At 39.8% G+C, this 19,904-nt stretch overlaps 3 protein-coding genes across 3 annotated transcripts; 1 reads left to right on the plus strand and 2 right to left on the minus strand.

Moving 5' to 3' along the window:
- Positions 1-260: 260 nt before the first annotated feature.
- LOC103512690 (aryl hydrocarbon receptor nuclear translocator homolog) lies at positions 261-9,571 on the plus strand (the record flags this gene model as incomplete). The annotated part of the gene is made up of 7 exons (XM_026826097.1): positions 261-290; positions 877-1,131; positions 1,397-1,544; positions 5,543-5,898; positions 6,003-6,066; positions 7,016-7,224; positions 7,609-9,571. Coding segments are annotated over 7 exons (1,374 nt in total), but the record flags the coding sequence as incomplete, so codon positions are not given.
- Positions 9,572-10,808: 1,237 nt separating this feature from the next.
- On the minus strand, positions 10,809-14,905 carry LOC103512691 (dystonin-like). Its single transcript, XM_008477469.1, has 7 exons — positions 14,744-14,905; positions 14,195-14,343; positions 13,569-13,859; positions 12,419-12,741; positions 11,849-12,014; positions 11,303-11,485; positions 10,809-10,925 (listed from the first exon to the last, which is right to left on the minus strand). The coding sequence occupies exons 1-7, from the start codon at positions 14,835-14,837 to the stop codon at positions 10,809-10,811; spliced, it is 1,323 nt and encodes a 440-aa protein (XP_008475691.1). The 5' UTR covers positions 14,838-14,905.
- Positions 14,906-15,603: 698 nt separating this feature from the next.
- On the minus strand, positions 15,604-17,349 carry LOC103512692. The gene is made up of 4 exons (XM_008477470.1): positions 17,272-17,349; positions 16,690-16,859; positions 15,883-16,186; positions 15,604-15,648 (listed from the first exon to the last, which is right to left on the minus strand). Exons 1-4 carry the CDS (start codon positions 17,347-17,349, stop codon positions 15,604-15,606), a joined length of 597 nt encoding a protein of 198 aa, XP_008475692.1.
- Between the last annotated feature and the right edge of the window lie 2,555 nt (positions 17,350-19,904).

Raw genomic sequence — 19,904 nt, forward strand, 5'->3', positions numbered from 1 at the left:
GGGATTTTAAATTTTAGTTTTACCTACCACTATGTATGTATTATCTAAGAGAGTACTACTGTATGCAAAGTAGGAATCTCTCTTCTAAGTCTTTTCTTCTTTCACTTGTTCTTTATCTTCCAGTATCTGCATATTCTAAGTATGTACTTTTTTTCTTATGTAAAATACTGTGGGGGACATTTGAAAAATAAACTTTGGACACACGAGTAACAACGAGTTCCTGAAATTCGCTATCAGTAATCCTTTCAATTTATTTCCAGTCAGCACACAGCTACATAGCTGTCAATTCAGTAATTTTTATCAAGGCTGATAAAAAGTGCAGCAATTGTTCAAAGAAATGTCTTTATTTTCTAAAGTAGTTATACTTGAATGCGATGAAACAGTAACAAGAATTGGTGGTAAAGTAAGGACTTCAAAATACTATGACTATGATATTTAACCATCAATAATTCAATACACATGACGACTATCTGCGTATCTGCCACGTGCTAAGATCCATTCCTGACATTACCTAATCTCAAGTCAAATTGGGATTTTAAATTTTAGTTTTACCTAGAATTCCTTTTTGATCTGTCCGTGTACCTACTATGTACTTGTGTCTAGTGTTTTTCCCGTACCCCTTACGGATATTGGAGAAGCAAAGAGTTTACGTTAATAGATATTTAGTTAGAAATACAGTAGAACCTCGATTATTTCAACCAATTGGGGGGGGGGTAGTTGAAATGGTCACTTTCTATGATCTTTTCTTCTGAAAAGATAAGATATCCTTTGAAAGATAGAAATAGAAAGTAAAAAACAATGGATTTTGGAGTTAAAATAATAGAGAGTTGAAATAATCGAGGTTCTGCTGTAATTAATTATGTTCATCGTCATCAGGTTATCAAATACTTCACGTACCCTCTGGTCACGGAATTCCATTTGATTCTAACCCCGGCCATATGTTTACCTCTTGTTTCAGGTACCGGTAACACAAGTACTGACGGCACCTATAAGCCGTCATTTCTGACGGACCAGGAGCTTAAGCATCTGATTCTGGAGGCGGCTGATGGATTTCTATTCGTGGTGGCTTGTGATACAGGACGCGTGGTGTATGTGTCCGACTCTGTCACCCAAGTGCTCAACCATTCACAGGTAAAACTCACTCAGTCCATGCAACTTTTACTTGATGCAAATAGAGTTATAATCAGCCTCGGGATGAACTAGCGGGATTCCGGAGCGAAGCGACGGAATTCAGCTAGTAGAGTTATAATCAAACCATGACAAAGAGATTTAATTAAAACCTTTTCCATCCAACTCGCAAACAGTATAATCCGGGGCGAACGACCTACTGTCAAAGCGCCTAAAAATAAAATAAAAATAAACAGTACCTATAATCTCAATATCTATTTCGTTTCAGAGTGACTGGTTTGGGTCTTCCCTGTTTAAATATCTTCATCCCGAAGATATTGAGAAAGTCAGGGAGCAGCTGTCTACTCAGGAACCTCAGAATGCTGGTCGGATATTGGACTTGAAAACCGGCACGGTCAAGAAGGAAGGACATCAATGTAAGTTAAAAGTTACCAATTTATTTCATACCCACTCTAAATCGATAGATTTGGCAATCGGGAGCAATACCAAAATCCCAAACTAATTAAGTAACCCAAACTAACCAATGTGTTGATTCATATCGACAGCAGTTTTGTGTTCTATGCAAGGTACTTGTTTTACTTAAGCACCCGAATGACATTAAATTGGAAATACATAGTAATTTTTTTGGGTCAACAAAGCTCGACCCACTTTGAGAAGCACTTACTTCCTTCTACGTCATCATTTTAGTTCCATTTTCCTTGTGTATTTTCCTTACTCCGAACTTTCCCACGGGAAATATTTTCGGTTTAGGTTTCAGGTAGTCCTAGGTAGCCGAACCCTGGCCCGAGCTGGCCTTTCTTGCTTCAGTGTATTCATCATTTTAGTTCCATTTTCCTTGTGTATTTTCTTTACTCCGAACTTTCCCACGGGAAATATTTTCGGTTTAGGTTTCAGGTAGTCCTAGGTAGCCGAACCCTGGCCCGAGCTGGCCTTTCTTGCTTCAGTGTATTCATAACTCTCTTACCGTTCGGACCTCGATACCTTCCTAAAAGTTCTTCAACTTTTCGTGTTCAAGCCCCTCCGGGGTGTGGGTCTTTCGCGTCCCTCCGGGGAGAAAACTTATTTATTTGATTCTAGATCATTTTATTTGATTTGATTTTAAATCTCCTTTAACAAAGAAGGGATTTTAATGGTGTTAAGCATAAATGGTTGTCATAAATGTCGTTTCCTGCTTAATACATTACGCTAAATTTTATGACTTGACTTGGACTCGATCCACCAACCTCCAGATCCGAAGTCCACCGTGCTAACCACTACACCACTAAGGTTGGTATCTCACTTTAAGAAAGATTGAACATTTTAAAAAGTTCAAATAGCTAGCCTACTTAGCTTAGTTGGTAGTGCGTCTGCCTTGTAAGCGCTAGGCCGCGGGTTCGATTCCCGCCCGGGGCGGATTTTATCCTGTTGTTCTGAAGATGGCCATCTTCAGAGTTGTTCTGAAGATGGCCATAGACGGTCGAAATATATCAACTCGTCTGTCCTTTTATCTATAGTCTTGTTTTTTAACGTCTATCAGATAGGAGACAGTCCATAATCCACTCCAATCAAGTGAAGACCATGTCTAGAAATATGTATGATATTGTACTTGACCATTATCTCAATCTAAACAAAATTGTATCAGGTTGTTAAACCCATAAAATACACGAGACCTTTTTTAGACTGCTGGGGTAAAGGGACTTTTTAATCTCATTCGAGCAGGACAAACAAGGTATATTCTTCTATTTTAACCAACTAGTACTATGCATTCTGCAATTCACAGGACCAACCAACTAAAGTGCATTTTAGGCTTACCTGAATCGAAGCTGTCCTTCATATGTGTATGATCATCGGGGTGGAAAAAGTCGAAAGCCAACTAAAGTGCATTTTAGGCTTACCTGAATCGAAGCTGTCCTTCATATGTGTATGATCATCGGGGTGGAAAAAGTCGAAACAGGATACCAACTAAAGTGCATTTTAGGCTTACCTGAATCGAAGCTGTCCTTCATATGTGTATGATCATCGGGGTGGAAAAAGTCGAAACAGGATTTGCCCAGAAGTTCTGCTGGGTTATATCCAATCAGACCCATAACGCGTTGATCCACGAAAGTGAACTTTCCATCCATTGAGTGACGTGAGATGAACTCTGTGGTGATAAAAATATAAATAATGTGCTATTAAATTTATTAATTTTAAGAATAAATAGCCAGCCTAGTTAGCTTAGTTGGTAGTGCGTCTGCCTTGTAAGCGCTGGGCCGCGGGTTCGATTCCCGCACGGGGCGGATTTTATCCAGTTAAATTTAGTTAAATTTTCCCCCCATCAAACTTAGAAAAAACCACTCGATTGATTCGAAACGTGTGATCCAAAAGCTTACCCCATACATTACCCTATCATCACAACCTCCGCCCGATCCTAACCAATGGACCTTCTAACTTGAAAAGCCTCTACACAAAAATCTAACCCGAGAGGGTACGGCTCGAATGACACGCAAGTGTTAAAGCGCCTTAAATTTAAAAAAAAAGCTTCGTCCAGAGTACGTACCTGCGTTGTTAATGCCGCCGGCAAGATCGTTGGTGTTGGGTGTGGACGTGACTTGAAGTCTTCCAATGGCAACCAGACAGCAGTGAGCGCCGTCTTCATCCACAACCCGGGTGTCTATTTGTACTCCTGAAATCAGACAAACCAATTCCAATCAGAAATCAATGGAGACCAATTAGAAATCAATCAAGATCAATTAGAAATCAATCAAGACAGATGTTCCCTAAATAAAATAGCTGGAATAAGACCGAGAGTTTAACTTTTACTATGGTCAAATCCTTAAGCAATGTTGAAGGTATAATTCCATGCCTCGGCTGGGTTTGCACTCACGCCTTCCTTATTACACAATGTAATTTACTTATTTAGCATATAGCATTGGTATATTTGAAATTAGTAATGATTTCATGGGAGGGTAAAGAAGGCTAATGGCAAAGACCACAATCTGAATTTAAGTTTCAGTCAAAGAGTTTAAAATTAGTTTAAGCTCACTGGATTAGCAAAATCTGAGAAAGGAGAAAGCCAGCTGTTCTGAGAACGAATCTTATCTGAGGATAAAATACGTCCCGGGTGGGAATCAAACCCGCGACCCTTTACCCCAGCAGTCTAAACAAGGTCTCGTGTATTTTATGGGTTTAACAACATGATACAGTCTTTTCCCTTGAAGTCTTTTGTGTGTTAGATGTCAAAATGAAATTACCTGCTTATTATTGAATAATTATGAACTTACAGTTTAAACAGACAAAGGACAAAACCAAGTCCAAAATCCTGGAGTTAAAATTTGAACCCCACAAAACCAAGTCTAAAATCCTGGAGTTAAAATTTGAATCCCACAAGTTCGTTCAAAAAGATAGTGAGGTAGACTACTTTTTAGTAGGGTTGGTATCTTTTTTTCAAGGCTTTTTTGTCGCGTTGATAAAATGGTACTATGTTGAATATTTCATTTATTTCATGTGTCTCGTTTGTGATTTCAGTTCTGAAGCTCAAGGGCCAAGTCATGTCCGCCATGCACAGGTTCTTTACCCCAGCAGTCTAAACGAGGTCTCGTGTATTTTATGGGTTTAACAACATGATACAGTCTTTTCCTTTGAAGTCTTTTGTGTGTTAGATATCAAAATGAAATTTACCTGCTTATTATTGAATAATTATGAACACACAGTTTAAACAGACAAAGGACAAAACCAAGTCCAAAATCCTGGAGTTAAAATTTGAACCCCACAAGTTCGTTCAAAAAGATAGTGAGGTAGACTACTTTTTAGTAGGGTTGATATCTTTTTTCAAGGCTTTTTTGTCGCGTTGATAAAATGGTAATATGTTGAATATTTCATTTATTTCATGTGTCTCGTTTGTGATTTCAGTTCTGAAGCTCAAGGGCCAAGTCATGTCCGCCATGCACAGGTTTCGTGCCAAGAACGGCGAATGGATCTGGCTCCGTACCTCAGCCTACGCGTTCCTCAACCCGTACAACGACGAGGTTGAATACATCGTGTGTACCAACACCACTGCCAAGTCCCTGCATAGTAACGAGACCACGCCTGCCCCTCAGCCTGAACCGGAGCCTGTGTATCAACAGCAGCAGCAACAACAACAGCAGCAGGCCGCCCCTGGTATTGATTATAGTCTGCAGAGGAGAGACCATGTCTATCCCCCGCCCCCTGCCCCTCCTACCTAATACATTACGCTAAATTTTATGACTTGACTTGGACTCGATCCACCAACCTCTAGATCCGAAGTCCACCGTGCTAACCACTACACCACTAAGGTTGGTATCTCACTTTAAGAAAGATTGAACATTTTAAAAAGTTCAAATATGGCGGACACAAAGCACGACAATTTTTGCTAGTAAAGGGTTTGTATTCTCAATTCCTTAATGACTCTAACTGGATTTCATTCCCTTTTCAGCCTCCATGCGTCTCTGTATGGGTTCCCGACGGGGCTTCATCTGTCGTATCAAGGTAGGGCCGGAGCCCCCCGAACAAAACCCCCTCGGTCATCTGAGTCGGCTCAAGCAACGTAACTCCCTGGGGCCGTCGCGAGATGGGCAGAACTTTGCCGTGGTCCACTGTACGGGCTACATCAAGAACTGGCCACCTACCGGTCAGTTTGACAATCCTTTAGCGGCGCCTACTGGTAATGTGTCCTTCCTGCTGGATTCTGAGATCTATGGCCAGGACCACAATCTGAATGTAAACTTGGTTAAACTGATTTCTAATTGGCTGAATTTTAATCCAAATCCACCTAATCACTCGGAACGGCTGGCTTTCTCCTATCCTGTCTTCCATCTCTCTTCGATTTAGGGACGATAAGACCTCAGCAGTTACAGTTCCCTCTGTCAAACCTTCTAAAAAAAAAAAAAAAAAAGCCGCCCCCTGCCCCTCCTACCTCACATCATATGCTAGCCCAGCCTACACCTCAGCATCTGCACTGTAAGTACCAATACCCTACATATCTACCTACTGTTTTCTGCCCATAATTTCAACTTTTATGCGAAATGCCCAACCACAACAGGGATATTTAGCTCTCCTAACGGTGATGCGACCTCCTACCTCACATCATATGCTAGCCCAGCCTACACCTCAGCATCTGCACTGTAAGTACCAATACCCTACATACCTACCTACTGTTTTCTGCCCATAATTTCAACTTTTATGCGAAATGCCCAACCACAACAGGGATATTTAGCTCTCCTAACGGTTATGCGTTGGATTTTTTTTTTTTATGGATTTGAAATATATCTAACTGTATAACTTCTAAGTAAGGTCTTTCGTGACGGGGGTTTAACCCTCCATTCTTTTTTTTTTATAATAAGTTTCCATTTATATTTCATCGACAAAAAACTCAGAACATACATTTTTCATATAAAGGGTATACCCACCCGTATAAGCAGAGCTTGTGCCACGGGTGGCAACAAGCTACCGATCTACTCACATTAACCTCACCCTGCCCGAGTTTCACTCATCCAGATACTAACCTTGCGCAACCTTGTTTACTTCCATGAGCTATTTGGCCGGAGCGGACTTAATTCTAAAGGTTCGTTCTCGGAACGGCTGGTTTTCCCCTATTCTGTCTTCCTTCCTTCTGCACTTTTGGGACTATAAAAAAAGACCTTAGCAGTTACAGAAACGTTCATTCCCCAACAACTGCACTGGATTGTAGATAATTTGATAAGGAGAACCAAAAAGGCAGATATATTCTGCAAAATAGTTCTTTGAAGTTCTGCAAAATATATCTGCCTTTTTGGTTCTCCTTATCAAGTTGACCCACAGAACTTATATATAACTTGTTCTTATAATATATGTAAGATGACTGCTGAAACCCTCCAAGAGATTGTAGATAATTCTCTCTAACCCGTATTGTTTCGTTTCCCCCCCACAGCGACAATTCCCCAGCGGCCTGACAGCGCTCAGACCAGTAATTCGGCCGGTGTCTACTCATCCTACGACACCAATGCGTCCCCCATCAGCTACAACTCTCCCCAACAGTCACAACAAGCTCAGGTGACCAGCCGACATAGTGTTAAGTCTCCCACGCACTCCGCCAGTCACTCGCACAATGCACACCACCCTCAGTGGAATCTAAGACAAGTTAGTCACTCTCCCTTGCACACTCAAACTTATTCCTTACTTAACCCGTAGCTTTTTTTTTTATTTTTATTATTTTTATTTTATATGGTGTTTTTTTATACCTGGATGAGCTTATACGCCGACCCTATTTAAGGGGGAAAAGCCTAGGAAGAAGAAGGAGATGGGTTTGTGAGTTCAAGATTGGGGTTTCTCCAATTTTGCAGACCGAAAAATCTCCATTTCCTTCTGTCTCGAGCTCTTTTCATTCCTGCCACTTTTCTGATTGAATCATCCCATCTGGTTGGTGGACCTCTTCTTGTTCTCTTTCTTTCTCTTGGATACCATTCCCTTGTTCTTTTTGACTATTATCTATTATCTAACCTCCCATTTTCCGTATCATTTCAGCAACAACCAGTCACGGAAGGTTACCAATACAGTCAACTCTCTCCCTCTCGCTCTCCCAACGGCCCCACCTACACTCAGCTGAGTGGGGGTGCTCGCGCCCAAGCCTACCCGGTATCGAACCCAGGACTCTGGGGTGGGTGGCAGCAAAACCAGGGCGGTCCAGAGCCTGGCTGTCTCCCCCAGGGGGTGGTAGGGGGCCATCCCCATCACCCTGGAGGACAGGAGATGTCAGACATGATGATGCAAATGCTGGATCAGAGTGGCGTTACGTCGTTTGAAGATCTCAACATGTTCAGTACGACGTTTGAATAGTATCGCCAGGCCTGTAAGTACCTCCTACATCTTGTATACGATTCTATGTCATTTTCATTATGAGATCTCAAACCACAATATCCCCGTTTGAAATTGCTTTCCTTATTACAGGATAAGTAAAAATTGGTTGTCATGGCAAAGGTACATAATGTTACATATGTAAATTGTAGGAAGCTCCCAAGCTAAGTGTACCCTAAATTATAGATCTAGAACACACAGGGGTACGCCATTTTAAACACAAATTTCCTCTATTTGGACAATTCTGTGATTTATTTTTATTTACTTAAGGTAATCAATGTTTCACTTCGTAACAATTTTTGGACATTTTTCTGCGATCCTCGTGAGTACTAAGGAGTTCCTTATCTCCTTAAGGTTTCGCATTTTATTCTTAGTCTTCTCTTTCTCGTGTTTTTATTCAATTCCCCCTTCCTCTAATATTAGTTACAAAATATTTCTCGAAACCATGTACATATTATAAATACATATCACTATTAAAATCTCGATATCATTCCTGTACATAGTTTCATGTATTTGTATGAATATCCCAAAGTCCGCTCCTCCTCTCTCTGTCTAGTTTGTATTTGTACATAGTTAAATTATTTTTCAAAGTTTGAATTTTTGACGTAATTTTTTCACATAGATTATCAGGTCGAGTTCTCTCAGTGTGAATCTTATCACTCAAAGAGAAGTCGATGAAATGAAAACTGTTGGTGAAAACCAATTTGGTAGATAATTATAAGAATCTAAAAAAATTCTACTCGGTTGTACAAACTATTTGTAATTTTATTTTAAGAAAATATAGAAATTCTCAGTGGTTTGACTTTTTTTCATATATTCCATCGTTTCTTTACTTTCTTTTAAACGATAAGACATTGTGTCATACTTGATTCAGGCGTAGCCTGGAACCTTTCTTGAAGTTCCTGAAAAATTCCTAGAATGTTCCTGAAAATAAAATAAAAACAAGAGGCGAGTTATGTGTAACTATTTTTAGAAAATATAAATATGTATAATTTTAAGTATATACAATTTAGAAACGTAGATATAATAATAATAATAGGCACTTGGCATTTCACTCTTATTCCTATAGTAAGGCTAGCAGTAAAAAAATAAGTTCATAGGCTCAAGATAAGTCACCAAACTTGAGCAAACACTAAGTGCAGCTTCAATATTGATGATTATCAATAATGAATCCTACAAAGACACGAAAAAAATTGGACAGAACAAAATGTAAATCGACACTGTAATTTAGAGATTTTGTATACATATTTCAAATTGAATAGAAAAAGAATACTGAAGGTTATTATGTCACACAAGTGATTTAAACAAAAAGAGAGTGTCCAGTAGAAATAACATGGACATGGATGTAAAAAAAATGATTGCACAAGTCGGATAGTAAATATTTTGATTTGGTATTTTTCTATTTTCCAAAAAGCATTGAAATAGGTACAAGTAAAAGTATAAAAATAAATAATATTTTTTTTTCTTAAACGTAAAAAAAAAAAAATTCCGTCTTATTAGTAGTAATAATTTTCAAGTGTTCAATGATCATAATAATTATTAAAATAGGAAACAACGACATCAGTAGGTAGATAATATTACAAAGAATTTCTTAGACAAAATTGAAACAATAATTAAAATCATTTTGGATTAGGGGAAAAAAGACATTAAAAATAAAATAGACAAATAGCAAGAACAGAGAAAATTCAAGAAAATGGGGGGAAAATTGCAAGCAATTTTTTTAAGCTTCTAAGAAGTGACTAGCAGCATGGTCCCCACCCGAATGCCCACCCAAAGTACCTAACTTTGTCAGCACAACAGAAAATTCAGAAAGAGGAGGAGCCTAGGTCTAGGTGGGGGAAAGTTTTCCCTACGCATGTGTTGGAACTTTGAGCTTTTAACACGATGCCTCAAAGGACCTTTGGATACGATGCTACCAAAGACCTTTACGTACGATGCTACTTAAAGGCAACGTTGGAATTTTTCCCCCAAATATTGGGAAATTTTCCCCTACCATTCGAACTTAAGCTCCTCCTCTTTCTGAAGTTCGAAGCTGTGCTGGCAAAGTTATGTACTTGGGGTGGGATTTGGGTGGGGACCATGCTGCTAGTCGGATCGGGTAGCTTAAAAAACCGCTCGTGATTTATTTCTGAATTTATTTTCAATAATTTCCGAATTCTTTTCTTCTTTTTATTATTATTATTATTATTATTTTTTTTTTTTTCATTATTACTATTACTTTTTTCTACTAATAAATCTTATAATTTTTCTTCTCTCAAAATTAGTTTTCATCGACAGTAAAAATTAGCAAAAAGTAAAAATTTCAAATTTACCAACCTACTTTAAAAGTTAGTGAATAATTGACATGAAAAATTTTTTGGGCATTTTTTTTTTGTTTTTTGTTTTTCTTCTTCTTCAAAAATACCATTTTTTAGAGAAGCAGCTACATTCAAGTAATGTAGGTATTTCGAGTAAATGAAAAATAAAATACCACCGTAACAATGTTAGTAGTACTTATAATATACAAGGGAAAAATCCTGTGCATCTTGAGATTTTTCGAGAGGTTAAAATATCGGTTGTAAAACCGTGGTCCTTCTGAACAACACAGTTTAGAGACTTTTGAGTTTCCCCGATGAAATTAACCATATAGACACAGATAGATATAATATTTCAATTTTAAGCTTCTGTGCATGAGCACAAAAACTCGATATTATGGTTTATAATATTATCCAGCGGTATTTGATAGATCGGGATGTTCATTATGTTCAAAGTCTCTCGATTAAATACAGAGGACTTTTCTAGTGCAATTAGTTAGGCCAGCCATTCACCATCAAGGTAGACCTGATCAGGTGTACCTCTCGTCAGGTCTACCTGATAGTGACTGGCGGGCATTATACAAAGTACTTATACTTAATTAAACACCGCAGATATTCATTAGGTTGCTTCAGTGTGTCTACTTGTACTGAGCTATCACGCTCAAACCTTAGGGTGGACACTTGTACTTGTTTCTGTGTGAGGGGAAAAAATTATTGGTTAATATAGGGACATAAAATAGTTTTTGTTTCCCTGCGAGTGTAAAGGGACTTTTCAGTCCTATGCTGGCAGTATTCTATTCTAATTCGTTTAGAAACAGTACTACTAAAAGCCAGCCTAGTTAGTTTTGAAGGTAGCTCGCCTGCCTTGTAGCCCCTAGGTTTCAGGTTCGATTCCCTCCCGGCGAACTTTATCCTAAACACATGCGCTTTGTCTTCATATCGACTGGCTTTCTAATATTCTGTCTTCCTTCTCTCTTTGCTTTCGGGACAATAAGACCTCAGCAGTTACAGTTCTCTCTATCAACCATTAAAAAAAAAAAAAAGATTTTTCAAAGGTGATTTTCCCTTACCTCTTTAGCAGTAGGTACTGAGTTGACTCTCTGATACAAATCCTTGTAAAGGTTCTCATATTCCTTCACCAGGTTCTGGATCATGCCCTTGTCAGTTTTCTGACAGCTCTTGTAGACTTTCTTCACCTGGGCATTCGCTTTCTTGATGTCACCCTGAGCCACTTTCAATAGATCTTTCAATTCCTAGAATCAGACAATGGTCATTGCTTAAGAGTAAAGTTAATTACCAATATTTCGGATTATCATTAATTATTTGAAGTAAAGCTGAGAAATTCTTCACAACTTTAGTGGGTATCACAGCATTATTAAGTGCCTTCTTTACTAGGTATTAATTGTCATCTACCTACTCGTATCATCAACCTCTATTAAAGTAGCTACTCAATTGTTTTCAAGAGGCTGAGTGCACCCTGGATTTCAAGCACAGAGTTGGAAAAAAAATCGACCACGCTGGGAATCGAACCCAGGACCTCCGGCGTGCAAGCCTCGTGTGATACCCACTCGGCCCCGGAGATTGCTTCGAAAAATAAATATTGAGTCGCATCTTACCTCTAGTTCAGTATTATCTGGCTCAAGTTCACACGAGGTTAGGCGGGCATCTATTTGACTGAGTAAGATTATTAGGAGACTGTGCTGAGATGAGAACTCTTGCCATGGACTTAGCAGGGTGTTGAGTAGAGACACGAGCTGAGAACATCGTGGCCTTAGAGCATACCTGGAAATACAAAACATGAGGATATTATACTCAGTAAGCATACCTCGAAAAACAAAACAAGAAAAGGTAGGTTTGAGGGTAGTTCACCTGCCTTGTAAAGGCTAGGTCGCGAGTTCGATTCCCGCTCGGGACGAACAATCTAGCTAGATGAGGTTCGTTCTCGGAACGACTAGTTATCTATACTGTCCTTCTTAGGTTTAGACCTCCGTTGTTACAGTTCCCTGTTATAAAGTGACGTTAAAACCCTTGCGAAATAACGAAAAAACTCAACATCGTTCTCGGAACAGCTGGTTTTCTATTCTGTCCTTCTTCTCTCTTCGATTTCGGGACCTCCGTTGTTACAGTTCCCTGTTATAAAGTGACGTTAAACTCCTAGGACAAGGGAGGTAGGGGAAAAAACTCACCAGGCAGTCAGCAAGGAGTGTGCATTCTGGAACACCCTCATGTCCGGGGTTAGATAGTTGGCTGACAGTTCGGTGTACAGGGACTCGAGAGTTTCCAGCAGTAAGTCTCTGGCTCCTATATCCTCCTGTACATCCAAAGCGTCACCCCGTATAACTTCCAATGTATGTAGAGGCGCACTCGTAGCTTGAGCTTCTAGATCAGTCAGCTTGGTCTCCTGTGCTGACAGCCATTGTTCTTGATCATGTACTAGTTTGTCTACTTGACCTAGTAGTGTCCAGGTAGCGATGATTTTGGTTTTCTTGAGAGCGCACATTTCTATCACCTGAAACCAAAGAGAAAACCAAGGTGTTAACGGGTGTTAGAAAATCCCTCAGTCTCGTGTACTCAATCAAATATTTATTATTAGATTTATTAGGAAAGACATCCAATCGTAAATAACCGTCAGCCTCAGAAAAGATCAGATCGATGCTATTCTAATAATAAGGATTACTACAAATCACGACCCCGTTGGAACGAAAGAAGAAGCAGCAGCAGCAGCAGCATAATTTTACCCTTGTTTGGTAAGTACAAGTAGTGCTTTATTTAGACTGTCAGTATGGAACAAGTTGTCCCACTATATGCTAATAGTAGGCAAAAACGGACGTTTAACCATTACCAAACTCACCTCTCCCGAAGCTTAGTTAGCTTGGTTGGTAGCGCGTCTGCCTTGCAAGCGCTAGGCCGCGGGTTCGATTCCCGCCCGGGGCGGATTTCATCCTGATGGGATAATGTTCGTTCTCGGAATGGCTGGCTTTCTCCGACGACCCCGTTGGAACGGAAGAAAAAACGAAAGAAGAAGCAGCAGCAGCATAATTTTACCCTTGTTTGGTAAGTACAAGTAGTGCTTTATTTAGACTGTCAGAGCAAGTTGTCCCACTATATGCTATAGAACAAGTTGTCCCACTATATGCTAATAGTAGGAAAAAACGGACATTTAACCATTACCAAACTCACCTCTCCCAAAGCTTAGTTAGCTTGGTTGGTAGCGCGTCTGTCTTGCAAGCGCTAGGCTGCGGGTTCGATTCCCGCCCGGCGCGGATTTCAGGACGGCTGACTTTCTCCTATCCTGTCTTCCTTCTCTCTTCGAGTTCAGCCTCTGTCAAAACTCACCTGTTTCCACTTAGCGTCCAGAATATTAAGTCGCACCAAGATCCTCTCTCCATACTCTCTCAGTCCATTCCCCTCACAATCAGTCAAGAATAGTTCACTCGTATTTAGCAGCTGTGAAACCACCCCGCTCTGTTCATCTATCTGCCGTGAGATGGCGCTATGGTCTACCAGTAGAGTGTCCAGGGCAGACTGAGTCACATCCTTGAGTGTAATGGGGGCACTCAGCTTGGTTTCTAACTCGTTCAGGATGTTGCGAGAGCTTTCGATGTTCTCGAATAACTCTTTCTTGGTCTGTGCACGGAAGAGGAGGAAAAGGGTTTGTTAGGAAGAAATTCCATTTTCATCAGAAGGCCAAGATTTTAAATTTAAATTGATTCCAAGGGCAAGATAAACCTGTGCCCTTGACAAAATATGGAGTGTGCTGTGTGCCTGAAGGCACGTGATGTGTTCCAACCCAGTCGACTTCACATACTAAAGTAATAATAACTAATAACCCGATATTTGCAACAACACAACTATATTTTCACAAATTTTTATTCCAGAAAACGCCTTGATTTTTATTTTCCACAGAATGCCTTAATTTTAGGGCAGTTAAACTGCGGTAGTTACTTCCCCAATGCTCTTACCTTCATAATACTCTTGATCTTCTCACAACGCTCCCGCACAGATTCAAACAGGAACTTGTACAGATATTTCAGATGATTGAGCTTGGCTTTCAGATCTTCCGATTTGCCGGATTTGGGATCTGTCCCCTCTACAGATAATAACTCCTCGCCTGAAATAGAAAGAAATAGGTTCAAAATGTTTTCATGTCTCGAAAACAAAGGGAAAAGGAGGACAGGATGGAAGAAAGCTAGCCGTTCTGAGAACGAAACTTGACGATTGATAAAGTTCGTCCCGGGCCAAGATCGATCCTGGGACCTAGCGCTTACAAGGCAGGTGTGCCACCTTCTATGATAACTAGACTGGCCAAGGTATGTGTTGAGAACAAGATTCAAGTGAGAAATATCTTGATCTGGTATGTCTTGAGGGAAAACCCCTTTGCTTTTAACACTACGCTCCTATCTGCGAGCTCTATACACACACAAAAAGTCCACAATGAGGCTTAGGAGTAGGGGCAACTGCCCCAAAAGATAGGTTAAGCTTATCCCTTGGCTGTAAGGAAAGAAACTCACCAGTTTTGAGCAACCAATCATATTCGCTCCTCTTCAGGTTGGTTTCATTGAGCAGCTCAAACTCCAGCTTGTACAGTAGTTGCTTCGGTTCCATATAGGTCTTGCTCAGTCGCTCAAACACCTCACTCAGGTACGTCTCCCATTGGATAAACTTCTCATACCGTTCCAGTTCACCCTCTGTCAAAACTCACCTGTTTCCACTTAGCGTCCAGAATATTAAGTCGCACCAGGATCCTCTCTCCATACTCTCTCAGTCCATTCCCCTCACAATCAGTCAAGAATAGTTCACTCGTATTTAGCAGCTGTGAAACCACCCCGCTCTGTTCATCTATCTGCCGTGAGATGGCGCTATGGTCTACCAGTAGAGTGTCCAGGGCAGACTGAGTCACATCCTTGAGTGTAATGGGGGCACTCAGCTTGGTTTCTAACTCGTTCAGGATGTTGCGAGAGCTTTCGATGTTCTCGAATAACTCTTTCTTGGTCTGTGCACGGAAGAGGAGGAAAAGGGTTTGTTAGGAAGAAATTCCATTTTCATCAGAAGGCCAAGATTTTAAATTTAAATTGATTCCAAGGGCAAGATAAACCTGTGCCCTTGACAAAATATGGAGTGTGCTGTGTGCCTGAAGGCACGTGATGTGTTCCAACCCAGTCGACTTCACATACTAAAGTAATAATAACTAATAACCCGATATTTGCAACAACACAACTATATTTTCACAAATTTTTATTCCAGAAAACGCCTTGATTTTTATTTTCCACAGAATGCCTTAATTTTAGGGCAGTTAAACTGCGGTAGTTACTTCCCCAATGCTCTTACCTTCATAATACTCTTGATCTTCTCACAACGCTCCCGCACAGATTCAAACAGGAACTTGTACTAGGATGGTTTTGTGGAAATCATCGTTCTGTAAGAGGAAAATATTCAGAGATTATTTTTTAAATCCATAGAGAATAGATTTTTTTTTTTTAATCAAATAAGGCAAATGAAAATTACGTAGATACAACTAAAGCTGTGTCCACGAGGTGAATCTATGTTGTCGAGGCAGTGTACGCTTTCAGTCGACGTCGATCGACTGCATGGCATTCAATGATACCAGGAGATACCTATGACAACACTAGAGCTACTCTAAGGTACTTACTTGTGACAGGGCTGTCTGTAGTGCCAGTTGCCAGTTAGCAGCTCTCTCCACCAGGTCAGGCCATCTCGTACTAACAACATCCAGTCTAGCACAACTTTCCTCGTCCAACTGTTCCTGCATGGCATTCAATGATACCAGGAGGTTCCTGTGACAGTCCAAGTCTAGCAGGAGATCCCGGTGTTCCTGTATACAGTCGGCCAGGTTCTCCATCTTGTGAGGGGGAGAGGAGGGGAGGGAAGCTAGGACACTGTCGGCATATTGTACCCATTGTTCCAGGCGCCACAGGTCGTTCTTCAGCTGAGACCTGAGGGTGGGGAGAAAAGAGAGGGGATTATATAGTATTTTGAAGCTTTATTTATTATTATTATTAATTTTTTTTTTTTCAAAAGGGTTAAAGTTTGCTCCAGGCAAGAATCGAAGCCGCGGCCAAGCGATTACAAGGCAGACGCGCTACCAACCAAGCTAACTAGGCTGGCGAAATGGGATTTAATAACGCCTTTTTTTAAAAAAAAAAAAAAAAAAAAAGATATGATAGAGGGAACTTGTAACTGCTAACGTCTTATCGTCCCGAAAGTGAAGAGAGGAGGACAGGTTAGGAGAAAGCCAACCTTATCTGTTTAGGATAAAGACGATTCCGGGCAGGAATCGAACTCGCGACCTAGCGCTTACAATGCAGGCGCGCTACTCTCCAAGCTCTAGTTGGTTTGGAGGGTAGAATAGAATAGAATATACCTTGTTTATCCTGCTCGAATGACATTCAAAAGTCCTTGCAAATTACTGAAAGTGCAAGATTTGAATAAGACTTACCTAGGTTCAAAGTTCTTGCGGTTCGCTCTCACGATGCCATATTCACTGAGAATAGCTTGGACCTCATTGAAATACGCTTGATCTGGTGTTAGACCACATTGTTCTACGAGTAAACTGTACAGATGTTTGATTTCTTCTATGCTGGCTTGACAGGCTGCCATTGTTTGGAGCTAAACAGAGAAGATGGAAGAATTGATTTAGTCTATATCGAATTAAAGCTAATAGTATTGCGTTTGTAGTGGTCAACGCACTCGTCTGGTAAAATAAATAGGAGTACGCGGATTCAATCCCAGCCGAGGCTTGGAATTTTATCATTTGACAAGCTGAAACAAAATGAATGGAGCTACCAGGTTTAGGTGGTAGAGAACGCTGCCGACGTTTCTGGGTTAACACATGAAGGGAATATGAATAAATTTTGGGCTCCTTTGGACCTTGACAAATTGTAAGAGCCCCTTTTTTGAGGTTTAAGATTGCTAATTTTGGGTTCGATTGGTTTGATCCAAATTTCAATTTTTCAAAGCCAAAAATATCCAAGAAAAATCCCCAAATCAACAGAATCGGCAAATAGGTTAGATTACTCACTGTTTGTTTCTTCTTGTTGTTGGGCAGAGCTGCTAGGGTGTCCAGTTTCTGTCTGCGAAGCGTCTGGCTTGTAAGCATAGGTCGCGGGTTCGATTCCCGCCCGGGGCGAACTTTATCCTGATCAGGTAACATTCGTTCTCGGGACAGTTGGCTTTCTCCTATTCTGTCCTATCTCTCTCTCTCTTGGATTTAAGGACGATGGACGATAAAACCTCCGTTGTTACTGTTACCTCTAACAAACCATTTCTCTTGAAAAACATTCTACTCTAACGCCATTTTTTCTATTGTCAGCAAAAAATTACAAAATCTATCAAGTTATTTCTTTATTTATTAAGATTTACACATGGCCTTGTTGCTTTGCGTGTAAATAAATAAATTTATCAAGATTATTCTATTCGTCTCTAATCGATCATCAGCAAATAAGCCGGACTTGAAAAACATTCTACTCTAACGCCATTTTTTTCTATTGTCAGCAAAAAATTACAAAATCTATCAAGTTATTTCTTTATTTATTAAGATTTATACATGGCCTTGTTGCTTTGCGTGTAAATAAATAAATTTATCAAGATTATTCTATTCGTCTCTAATCGATCATCAGCAAATAAGCCGGAGGAGAATCCTTAACCTGAGTGAAACTAAAAAGAAGAAAAATACTCACGTGGTATCGAGTGCATTTAATGAAGAACTACTTGAGCTGGTGACAAGGGTGCCTGAAGCCTCACCAAGCAGCTAAAATAACAAACAGAAACCAAAACAAAACGTTCTAGGTCAAACTACTCAGCTACACACTACAAACTACGAAACCTCATCTGGACTGCGTTCCAAGAACACATTTTGCATTTCGCTAATGTTATAAGGTGTAAGGAAAGCGAGTTTATGCAACCAAAATTATCAGTGTGCCATTAACTGAACTCTTTAACAGGACGCTAATTTTGGTTGCAAAAGCTCTCAACTAAGGTCCACACTTATGTTGGAAATATCGGATGATAATGTACGACAAAGGTTTTCAAGGTTGAGCTTCGATTTAGAATCATATTTTAGAATGATTCTCAGACGCTTTTACTAGGATTTTCAGGTTCTCCGAAGGCTGATGAGGTGGGAGAATTGTAAATTAGGGGAAATGGTTTTACTGTAGAATCTTATCTAGAGGATTAAGTTGAATATCGGAAATTTTCAAACAAAGATTTAGTAAATGCGTCTGAGTATCATGGTTGAAGTTCAGTTATTTTAATCTGATTTATTCATGAATTGCAAATTAAGTGCGAGTGAAGTAAATCGTGGAGTAAAGAGAAATGCACTGTTGCTGGCCTAAAGAGTAACGCCGACCCCAATCAAAATTGGGGAAAAGGTGCAGTAAACCAGTAAAAGAAGAAGCTTCTTACCTCACTAGATGAAGTACAAGGAGAAGACAGACTCTCTCCCAGCACAGCTTCCACTCTGGTCAGGTACATATCCATGCGACGGGATAAGATTACTAGTCGGGTTCTCATCTCATTCAGTGTGGTGTTCTCATCAGGTAACTCCTCACTGGTCTCTTCTAGCGCCACAATCCGGGGTTCGTACTGTTCGAGCTCCATTTTGAGAGCCTGAATAATGGCCAGAAAATAAAAAACATTAGGTAATTTAAATAGGGATTTTTTACTTTCTATTACAAGTATAGCGAAGTTATACTAGTAATGAGAAAGTATTGCAATCGGTCCAAATTTTCAAAATCGGGCAATGGGTGGAAATGTAAATTTTTTTAAAAGAGGTTTTATGGAAGGAACTATAAAGTGTCCAAACATAGATATAAGAGCAATCGACCGGCCATCGATCGACGAGGTGAATAGCTAAAGCCCAAATCTTACCTTGAGTCTGTAATATTTCTTGCGAAGTAACCTAGCCTCTTGAGTGACATCTACATCGCCTTCATGTTGTATTCTCTCTTCTATATGATCCAGCCATTCTTTTTTCTACTAATAAATCTTATAATTTTTCTTCTCTCAAAATTAGTTTTCATCGACAGTAAAAATTAGCAAAAAGTAAAAATTTCAAATTTACCAACCTACTTTAAAAGTTAGTGAATAATTGACATGAAAAATTTTTTGGGCATTTTTTTTTTGTTTTTTGTTTTTCTTCTTCTTCAAAAATACCATTTTTTAGAGAAGCAGCTACATTCAAGTAATGTAGGTATTTCGAGTAAATGAAAAATAAAATACCACCGTAACAATGTTAGTAGTACTTATAATATACAAGGGAAAAATCCTGTGCATCTTGAGATTTTTCGAGAGGTTAAAATATCGGTTGTAAGACCGTGGTCCTTCTGAACAACACAGTTTAGAGACTTTGGAGTTCCCTGATGAAATTAACCATAGAGACACAGATAGATATAATATTTTAATTTTAAGCTTCTGTGCATGAGCACAAAAACTAGATATTATGGGTTATATATAATATTATCCAGCGGTATTTGATTTATCGGGATGTTCAAAGTCTCTCGATTAAATACAGAGGACTTTTCTAGTGCAATTAGTTAGGCCAGCCATTCACCATCAGGTAGACCTGATCAGGTGTACCTCTCGTCAGGTCTACCTGATAGTGACTGGCGGGCATTATACAAAGTACTTATACTTAATTAAACAAGTGCCCTACAA

This window comes from Diaphorina citri, unplaced genomic scaffold, assembly GCF_000475195.1.
Source record: "Diaphorina citri unplaced genomic scaffold, Diaci psyllid genome assembly version 1.1 scaffold874, whole genome shotgun sequence".
NCBI lineage: Eukaryota > Metazoa > Arthropoda > Insecta > Hemiptera > Psyllidae > Diaphorina > Diaphorina citri.

What these genes read in the sequence shown, in the direction of transcription:
- LOC103512691 (XM_008477469.1), bottom strand. Translation starts at nt 14,837, where the DNA reads ATGGAACCGAAGCAACTACTGTACAAGCTGGAGTTTGAGCTGCTCAAT. An exon ending in CACTCCTTGCTGACTGCCTG is followed by an intron (nt 12,015 to 12,418) that starts GTGAGTTTTTTC and finishes TTGTATTTCCAG; the next exon opens with GTATGCTCTAAGGCCACGAT. An exon ending in CAGATAATACTGAACTAGAG is followed by an intron (nt 11,486 to 11,848) that starts GTAAGATGCGAC and finishes GTCTGATTCTAG; the next exon opens with GAATTGAAAGATCTATTGAA.
- LOC103512692 (XM_008477470.1), bottom strand. Translation starts at nt 17,349, where the DNA reads ATGCTTACAAGCCAGACGCTTCGCAGACAGAAACTGGACACCCTAGCA. An exon ending in CGCAAGAACTTTGAACCTAG is followed by an intron (nt 16,187 to 16,689) that starts GTAAGTCTTATT and finishes CCCCACCCTCAG; the next exon opens with GTCTCAGCTGAAGAACGACC. An exon ending in TACAGACAGCCCTGTCACAA is followed by an intron (nt 15,649 to 15,882) that starts GTAAGTACCTTA and finishes TTCCTCTTACAG; the next exon opens with AACGATGATTTCCACAAAAC.